We start from the raw sequence: 10,000 nt of genomic DNA, 5'->3' as shown, positions 1-10,000 counted from the left end.
TGGAGGCCTCCGGTGTGTCTCCACCTTCGGAACCTCTCCTGCAGGAACCTTTATTGGACCTAACCTAGTCCCTGCTCCTGGGTAGGTACTTGGATCAGCCCCCAGAACCTCCTGGCTGGGATGTGAGGTTCCCTGGGTGCTGATTGGCTAAAGCTCCCAGCAGAAGAGGAGAGGTAGCCTAGCAGACACGGTTGCTAGCATCCTTCACCATGGAGACCAACACATAAACCACATCCGGTCTGGTTCTGTATCACAACAGTGCTGTTTTTAACAGCGAGCAGAACCAAAAGAGCCACATGGACCAACCCGGACACCAGGGAGCTGTAGTGGGGGTGGGGGGGTGGAGCAACGCAGCAGGTGAGGTGGAGGCGACGCCGGTGAAAAGGTGAAGCGCCGTCTGGACCCGTAGCATCACAAAGCCTCTTTGTTAGCTGCCTAAAAGCAGCTAACTGGGCGAGGACCTCGCCTGGGTGCTCCTGCCGTGATTTCACTTTCTGTGGGAGAAAAAGGAGGCTCAGCAGGGGGCCGACCCGTTCTGAATGACAAATGCTCTCGGCAGGACACACACTCTCACACACACACACTCACACACACACACTCACTCACACACACACACACACACACACTCTCTCACTCACACACACACACACACACTCTCACTCACACACACACACACACACTCTCTCACTCACACACACACACACACTCTCTCACTCACACTCACACACACACACTCTCTCACTCACACTCACACACACACACTCTCTCACTCACACACACACACACACACACACACACTCTCTCTCTCTCTCTCACACACACACACACACACTCTCTCTCACACACTCACACACACACACACACACACACACACTCTCTCTCTCTCACACACACACACACACTCTCACTCACACACACACACACTCTGCTGCAGGTCTCTGAGGGGTCTCTGGAGGACGAGTCCCGACCGTCCTCCGGGGGACGAGTCCCGGCCGCCCTCCATGGTTCCTGTCCCTTGTCAGCTCTAGTGATGAACTGGAACCAAATGTTGATGGTTGTGAGTTCAAACAGCAGCTAAATGCTAACAGGAGCAGCTAAATGCTAACAGGAGCAGCTAGCCAGCTCATTTTCCTGGAGGTTCCAAAGAGTTTTTCTAGGTTCAGAAAGGTCACATGACCGTGTCCATGTGGAGCAGGTCTGGTTGCAAGCGTGATGGTCCACCGGCCGGCAGCTCTGACCGGATCTCCCAGGTTCCGGATCCGCCTGGAGGAGGAGTTTTAGTGTTGGATTCCACTGAATGTGTCTCTTGTGTCTTTGTCTCCTGGCAGATCCTAAAGACTTCCACTAGAATGGGGCCCCCACCCTCCGAGGGCTGAGGACAAAGGCGCTGAGGAGGACGAATAAGGTTCAAGGAAGGAGGACAAAACAAGGAGGTCACTGCCCGGCAGGACCGCCATAAGTGGGCGGAGTCATTTTGAAAGGAGGGATTTGTGTTCCCAGGGGTGTTGACCCCCCCCCCCCCCCGCTTCTGTTTACTGCATCACTGACAGGACGGTAAAAACAGAAGAATGCACCGGAACCCATGTTCTGGAGTCCTGGCAGGGACCTGGGCCCTGGACCTCTCACTGACCAGAACCAGCGTCCTGGTACTGGGCTGCCTCCTCGCCGTGGCGAGCTGCCTCAGGGCGGAGGTGGAGGTGGATGAAGGAGGGGGGCTGGAGGCCTCCATGCGCTCCTCGTTCCTTCAGGAGTTCCAGGAAGCTTCAGAAGGTTTCCGGACAGAGACGCAGCAGAACCCGGCTGCACCCGGGTCCTTCTTGGACACGTCGGCGGTGGTGGGCCGGCTGTTCCGGATGAAGCTTCCACAGCAGCTGGAGGACGTTTCCATGGCCGACGTTGTCAAGGTGAGTCGGCGCCACTTCCTGTACATGCATGTCACAGGTGGACGTTAGGACACTGGAGGTCATGTGACCCCCTTTGGACAGGCGACCTGTCCCCATGTGGAGTTCTGAGGGGCCTCAGTGACGTGCACGGTGGGATTCTTGGTGTCTCCATCCATCTGTTCAGCTCCTCCACATTAAGCTCCTCCTCCTGGCGGCTCCTTTCACAGCCTGTTTCATCTCCTCCCTGGTTCCTTCAGGCTACAGCCTTAATAGTGCACATCCACGTCCTTCCTGTCCTCCGTCACAGCATTCCCCACCCATTCACAGCTGATCCCGTCTCTCCCCTTTCATCTCCCACTCTCTTGGCCTCCTCCTCCTCCTTTCTTTAGTGTTCCGCCTTCCTGTCACATCACATCAGCCGTTATCAGCAGATGCTCACGAGCAGCATGGAAACACTGTGTTGATGAAGGTTCTTGGAGGAACCTTCCACGGGGTTAGGGTCCTCCTCCACACTCTGGTGGAGGTTCCTGAACAATGAGATATTTCTGAATTTAAAGAGGAGTCAGGTGTGTCACACGTCTGTCTGACACGGAGATGAAGAGCACGCTGACCATCATCTTCCTCTCTGTCCCGAACACAAGTTCCATGGGCAGCAGATCTGATGCAGCCAGACGTGCAACACATGAAGGTCACACAGGCAGGAAGTGGTGCCCTGGTTGATGGTAACATGAGCTAGTCCGTGTTGATCCAGGGGCGCTGACCCAGCAGAACCCTGGAGTCCATCCAGGGTTCTGCTGGGTCAGCGCCCCTGGATGGACTCCAGGGTTCTGGATGGACCCTGACCTGCTGGAGCCCAAATTCAGGAGGTCTGGCGAGCCCCACCGAGAGCGCCAGCGAGCGGAGCTGGTGGGTGTGGACAGCCAGGGGAATCCCAGGGTGGGACCAGTCGGCCGTCCTCACCCTCCTTTTGCCCCCCCGCACCTCCCTCCACCAGCCCCCGTTTGACAGCTCAACACTCTGAAGGAATTCCGAAGGTCAGCGCTCGGGGTCGCAGAGTGAAAGGTCAAATCAATTCTGGTCATGTTGTGGTGCTCTTAATAAGCCCCTCCCCCACAGCGTTGGCAGCCACCCCTCCCCCTCAGCTCCTCCCCCTGGAACGCGGGACCTTTGGCGGCCGGCTCGCTCTGGCAGAGCTGCAGTGGAAAACTGGGGGGAGGCTGAAAACAGAACGTCTGAGTCAACAGGGCCGGCGGCGAGGGAGCGTTGGCAGCACGCGGCCGCCGGCCCCGTTGCCATGTAATTAAACACACAGCAGGCGAGGCCGTCTCAGGCACGTTGGTCCTCTGGAGCCACAGAACGTTGAGCTCCACCTTCAGGAGTGGACGGTCGACTCCGGGCTGTCTGGAACGGTGTCACACGAGCAGAAGCAGCTCGCCGTTCCCTGGTGATCCCTCAGCCGCAGGTCTGAGGCTTGGCTGTCAGCCCGCATAGCTGGGTGTCGCCCCGATGGTCGGCTGCTCTGATTGGTTGTCCAGGCGGAGCAGGCCAGTCCATGTTTGGCATGTGTCAGATCCAGTATCGGGTTATATTTAGCCGGGTCGGATCATCGGAGGCATTTCCTGCGTGTCCTGATAAGCACCGCCTCCACTGCCATAAATAAGGAGGACACGTCTCCACCTGAGAAGACCCTGCTGCCCTGGCGTCACTGAGTCTGGTCAGGAGGAGGAGCCTAAAGCAGACGTCATTCTGACGATGAGACGGTGGGACCTTCTGTCAGAGGGGGAAATATTTAAAGACCAAACTGCAGATACAGGAGGGTGGTGTCGCCACGGAGACGGCCCTTTGGACTCCTTCAGCGGAGCCACCGTCTGATCAGCAGGGGTGGGGGGATGGTGGACGGGTGGATGATGGGTGGGTGGTGGATGGTGGATGGGTGGATGACGGGTGGGTGGTGGACGGGTGGGGGGATGATGGATGGGTGGTGGACGGGTGGGGGGATGGTGGACGGGTGGATGATGGGTGGATGGTGGACGGGTGGGGGGATGATGGGTGGGTGGGTGGGTGGTGGACGGGTGCGGGGATGATGGGTGGGTGGTGGACGGGTGGGGGGATGATGGACGGGTGGATGGTGGACGGGTGGATGGTGGACGGGTGGGTGGTGGACGGGTGGGTGGATGATGGACGGGTGGATGGTGGACGGGTGGGTGGATGATGGACGGGTGGGTGGTGGACGGGTGGGTGGATGATGGACGGGTGGATGGTGGACGGGTGGGTGGATGATGGACGGGTGGATGGTGGACGGGTGGTTGGTGGACGGGTGGGTGGTGGACGGGTGGGTGGATGATGGACGGGTGGATGGTGGACGGGTGGGTGGATGATGGACGGGTGGTTGGTGGACGGGTGGGTGGTGGACGGGTGGACGGGTGGGTGGTGGACGGGTGGGTGGATGATGGACGGGTGGGTGGTGGACGGGTGGACGGGTGGCGGATGATGGACGGGTGGGTGGACGGGTGTGTGGACGGGTGGTTGGTGGACGGGTGGGTGGACGGTGGACGGGTGTGGTTGCCCCTGACGCTGCCTGTCCTAAACAGCTGTTTGTCCTCTGCAGGTCTCGGAGGTGGGGAAGGATTCTCTTCCCAGGTGGCTGCACTGGAACGCCGGCGGTCGTACACTGCAGGGTGTCCCCCTGGAGGAGGACAGAGGTGTCCATTATATCTCCGTGTCCTTCTTCAGCAACACTAAGTCCTCGTCTTCCTCAGAGATCTTCTCAATTGAAGTGCACCCTGAGGATGACCTGGAGCCGGGCTCCACCCCTTTAGTGCCTGCTGATGTCACGTGTGACGAGGAGGAGCCGGTCACGGTGATGACGGTGATCATGGATGCTGACCTGACCAAGATGAGCTCCAGCCAGAGGGTGGAGCTCCTGGACAATATGAAGAGCTTCTCAGGGGTCGGGCTTCAGCACATGAAGATCCTGCCAGTGGTCAACAACAGGCTGTTCGACATGTCTGCGTTCATGGCTGGACCAGGAAATGCAAAGAAGGTGAGCCGAACCATCCAGAATCCCACTTCTCCAGACTGAATGTGACCGTAGACTGAACGTCCACAGCTGAGGACGTCCAGAGTTTGGACATTTGTTGTGTCAGACAGAAAAGAAGCAATGGTTCTTTTCTCCCTCAGGTGGTGGAGAATGGAGTCCTGTTGTCCTGGAAACTCGGCTGTTCTCTGGATCAGACCACAGTTCCTGATATCAACAATATCCAAGGTCCCGCAAAGGCCGGCACCATGTCCGCTGAGCTGGGCTACCCTGTGGTTGGCTGGCACATCACCAACAAGAAACCCCATGTTCCCAAACGGGTCAGGCGTCAACTGAATAACACTCCAACGCCGGTTCTAGTGGTGCTACCCCCAACAACTGTGGTGGAGCCTCCAGTGAGGGTGGTTCCAACACTCTCTTCCCCTTCAATTGCGCCACCTAGCGAGACATCTGCCCCACCGGTGAGAGGCCCCGTTCCACTGCCGGGCAAACCTACCATCAGATTCCGTGACACGGTTGTCCATACACCAACGCCAGGGCCCCCTCAACCAACAAGAGTAGTGGAGACAACAAGCAGTGTTCCAATTCAGCCAAGTGTGACCAGGCCAACTTATGTGGAGGCCACCGCCACACTGCCGCCACCGACTTCCACGAAAAGAACGACAAAGACACCTAAAAGAGCGAAAACCACGCCTGTGCCCAAAGAAACCAAGTCCACCACAGCCAAACCGTCCAGACGCACCACACCATCTCTTGTCGTCATCCCAGATCCATATAACACCAAGCCAGAGTTGCGTAACCCCATTGACCAGGTCAATGCACTGGTGGGCACCTACTTTGAGGTCAAGATCCCTTCAGATACTTTCTTTGATAAAGAAGACGGTACCACAGACAAGTTACGCTTGACATTGAGACAGAACAACAATGAAGTGGTTGGAGAGGGTTCCTGGGTCCAGTTCAACACCACCAGCCAGCTGCTCTACGGCCTCCCCGATGTCCAGCACGTTGGCAAACATGAATATTTCATGCAGGCAGCAGACAAAGGGAGCCTAATTGCAGTTGATGCATTTGAGGTGCGCGTAAAGCGCTGGCCCGTCAATGACAAGGCCCCCGTCGTCTTCACAGCCCGATTTGATGGGGACCCACGTTCAGTAACAAATGACATTCACAAAAAGATCCTTCTTGTCAAAAAACTGGCGTATGCGTTGGGCGACCGCAACAGCAGCACAGTAAGTCTGAGGAACATCACCAAAGGGTCCATCATGGTGGAGTGGACCAACACCAGTCTCCCTCAGCACCCGTGTCCCAAGGATCAACTCACAGCAATGAGCAACATACTTGCAACTCATGATGGAAAACCTTCACAGAACTTCAGGTACTCCATGGAACCAGAATTCAAACCGTTGGAGGTCAAAGTCAAGGGCAGGTCGAGCTGTAGAACCTACTCTTTCATCCCACCGGGTGAGATCCACCTACCCGAGCCCGAGGTGGTCACCCCCGCCTTGGGAACAGGACGTCAGAGCACAGATGATGTCTATCTGCACACAGTCATTCCAGCTGTGGTGGTGGCAGCCATCTTGCTGATCGCTGGCATCGTTGCAATGATTTGCTATCGGAAGAAGAGAAAAGGCAAGCTGACCATAGAGGACCAGGCCACCTTCATCAAAAAAGGTGTCCCCATTATCTTTGCTGATGAACTCGATGACTCCAAGCCACCCCCGTCCTCTAGTATGCCCCTGATTCTCCAGGAGGAAAAGCCCCCACTTCCACCGCCAGAGTATCCCAATATGGCCACACCAGAAACCACACCTCTCAACCAGGAGATGCTGGGGGAGTACACAGCTCTGCGGGATGAAGACCCCAATGCTCCTCCCTACAAACCACCACCACCTTTCAACACTCCCATGGAGGGCAAAGGCTCCCGACCCAAGAACATGACTCCCTACAGGTCTCCACCTCCTTATGTGCCCCCCTAAGACTTACAGAGCCCTCCCCTCATAGGTCAGAGGGAGAGGAACACCCGAGGAACTGTGGCAGTTTCCAATCTGGTGTTTGTATGGACATTTACAAGGAGTGGTGGCTGAAGGTGCTAATGAACAAAGCAGCTACAGGGAATGTTGGGGGGTGGGGGGTGGGGGTCAGGCAGGTCTGAGTGGTGATCCAGCTTTTCTACTGTGGCCTCAGAGAAACTTAATGGTCTTTGAAGCAACATTTCAGGAGTCATTTTCACACTTCCTGCCTCTTTTGTTTCTTCTGGTTACTTTTACTTTATCCAGAGTTTCTCTTTGAAGGTGGATTCAATCATCTGTCCGACCTTTTTTTGCCTTTGTTTTTACACTTGTATTCATTTAGAAGATGCTTTTATCCAAAGGGACACCGTCCACCCATGGTGGGCTGTCTGAGGCCTGAGGTTGGATGAGGCGGCGGACAAGCGCGTTTGTGTGATTGTGTGTTTCTTCAGGTTCTGTTTGGTTGGACTTTAACACCATTTTAGCATTTTTCCACCTCAGAAGCAGCGTGCTAAAGGCGGTCGCTCGCAGGATGTTCACATAGATTCCTATATTTTTGTAGTGTTGAATGTTTGACACGGACCCTCCAGAAGCTCTTTTGCCTGTTTCACGATCCTCGTTCAGCCGAGATCAGCTGGTGGTCGTGAAGGTGCCGCGAGCAGCAGATGGACGCAGCAGCACGGTGGACTCATTACGGATGAGTCTGAAAAACAGGGTCTTGATCCGGATCTCGCTCAGAAGGAACCTTCAAATAATTTGGCCGGTTTGAGTTGTTGCTCTCTGGGGTCACCAGGAATGGCGACCCCATCTGTCCCCTGGGGGACCGCGAGAGCCGATCCTGGAGGGACCGCGAGAGCCGATCCTGGAGGGACCGCGAGAGCCGATCCTGGGGGACCGCGAGAGCCGATCCTGGAGGGGCCGCGAGAGCCGATCCTGGGGGACCGCGAGAGCCGATCCTGGAGGGGCCGCGAGAGCCGATCCCGGGGGACCGCGATTATTTTTGTACTCCCCGACGGTTGGGTCCAACTGGTGCTGCGAGGAGATTTCCAATAATTAACCATTATTTCTCTTTTTTACAGCCTCAAATTGACGATGATTAGCTTTGATTTGTTGTAGATTAGCGCTTCAGTTGAGGGTCGCGTTCATTTTCTCGTGTGCTTCTGATTTTGATGTGATCACACGTTTGATTTCTTTTTCCTGTGTTTGATTCCGAGTTTGAACTGGAAAGTGACCCTTTGCAATAATGATAATAATAATAATATTAATACGGATGACATGAATTCTAATTGGGGGACGCGGCCGCGCCAGCGACTCGCCTCGGTGTTGCCACGGCTTTTTCTGGTTTTTAATGTTTGTCTTATAATAAAAAGGCTTCGATAACGACTCGTTGATGCTCATCATTTCTGCTACTGGCCGCTGCCGTCTCACCTCGGGTCAGAGGGACAACTGTCTCCTGTCTCCTGCTAAAATGACCAGATGATCGTGTCCTCGGAGGTTTATCGACGGCTGGAGGCTGGTGTGAAACATGAGGAGCCATCGGCAGAGCTTCTTACGTCCCCTAGAGGCCAGATCAGGACCTTCACCTGGACATCGCCCACCTGGAGGAAGCTCACAAGCTCAACTTGCACTGTTGCATGCTGGGAAAGCACAGGCGGTGCTTGATTCAGACCAAAGCAGATCCAGGGACCACCACAAAACAAACACACACACACACACACACACCCTCCTTTAACAGCCCCCCCCAGCGAGAGAAGGGGAATGTGGGGTTGGAGCCGGATAAAGTCAGTCCCAGCTGGACTTCCATTCATTATATCCTAAACGCCGGCACCTGGGAGCCGGATGTGTGTCGTAGCTGTTATCAGCTGTTCAGAAATATGTAAATGATATTGTCATATTTTATCTGGAGCGTATTCGGATGCTCTGTGCGGCGTCCTTGGAGCAGGGACATCAGCAGCAGCGTCTGTGTTCTCTTCATCATGGCGCCGACAGCCCCTCCCCCTCTGATGGTAACCAGGCTGCAGCTATTTCCATCAGACCAGACCCCCAGTCTGGCTGCTGGTTCTCCAGCTGGTTCAGCCGGTCAGCAAATGTCAGACTGTTGCTAATAATATCAGTGACCTCAGCAGCTTAAAGAAGCCTGATGACTACAGGGCTCCTCCCACCAGGGCTCCTCCCAACACTGTTCCTCCCACCAGGGCTCCTCCCACCACTGTTCCTCCCACCAGGGCTCCTCCCAACACTGTTCCTCCCACCAGGGCTCCTCCCACCAGGGCTCCTCCCAACACTGTTCCTCCCACCAAGGGCTCCTCCCACCTGGGCTCCTCCCACCAGGGCTCCTCCCAACACTGTTCCTCCCATCTGGGGCTCCTCCCACCAGGGCTCCTCCCACCAGGGCTCCTCCCACCACTGTTCCTCCCACCAGGGCCCCTCCCACCTGGTCTCCTCCCACCAGGGCTCCTCCCACCACTGTTCCTCCCACCAGGGCTCCTCCCACCACTGTTCCTCCCACCTGGGCTCCTCCCACCACTGTTCCTCCCACCAGGGCTCCTCCCTCCTGGGCTCCTCCCACCTGGGCTCCTCCCACCTGGGCTCCTCCCACCACTGTTCCTCCCACCAGGGCTCCTCCCACCACTGTTCCTCCCACCTGGGCTCCTCCCACCTGGGCTCCTCCCACCACTGTTCCTCCCACCAGGGCCCCTCCCACCTGGTCTCCTCCCACATGGGTCTCCTCCCACCAGGGCTCCTCCCACCAGGGCTCCTTCCACCTGGGCTCCTCCCACCAGGGCTCCTCTCACCTGGGCTCCTCCCACCACTGTTCCTCCCACCAGGGCTCCTCCCACCTGGGCTCCTCCCACCACTGTTCCTCCCACCTGGGCTCCTCCCACCACTGTTCCTCCCACCAGGGCTCCTCCCACCACTGTTCCTCCAACCAGGGCTCCTCCCACCTGGTCTCCTCCCACATGGGTCTCCTCCCACCAGGGCTCCTCCCACCAGGGTTCCTCCCACCAGGGCTCCTTCCACCTGGGCTCCTCCCACCAGGGCTCCTCTCACCTGGGCCCCTCCCACCACTG

The 10,000-nt window shown here is 56.8% G+C and overlaps 1 protein-coding gene across 2 annotated transcripts in view; it reads left to right on the top strand.

Annotated features, from left to right (window-relative positions):
- dag1 (dystroglycan 1) overlaps positions 1-8,312 on the top strand; it is a 13,608-nt gene extending 5,296 nt beyond the window's left edge. For both annotated transcript variants that reach the window (XM_029826227.1, XM_029826228.1), the window contains exons 2-4: positions 1,329-1,904; positions 4,492-4,926; positions 5,064-8,312. In XM_029826227.1, the coding sequence (XP_029682087.1) occupies positions 1,569-1,904; positions 4,492-4,926; positions 5,064-6,896 (2,604 nt within the window). In that variant the 5' untranslated portion in view covers positions 1,329-1,568 and the 3' untranslated portion in view covers positions 6,897-8,312. The remainder of the gene's footprint in view (positions 1-1,328; positions 1,905-4,491; positions 4,927-5,063) is intronic.
- The last annotated feature ends 1,688 nt before the right edge of the window (positions 8,313-10,000 follow it).

The sequence above is a fragment of the Takifugu rubripes genome, chromosome 19, assembly GCF_901000725.2.
Source record: "Takifugu rubripes chromosome 19, fTakRub1.2, whole genome shotgun sequence".
Lineage (NCBI taxonomy): Eukaryota > Metazoa > Chordata > Actinopteri > Tetraodontiformes > Tetraodontidae > Takifugu > Takifugu rubripes.
Note: the sequence above shows the minus strand (reverse complement) of the source record. Positions and strands in the feature narration are given on the sequence as shown.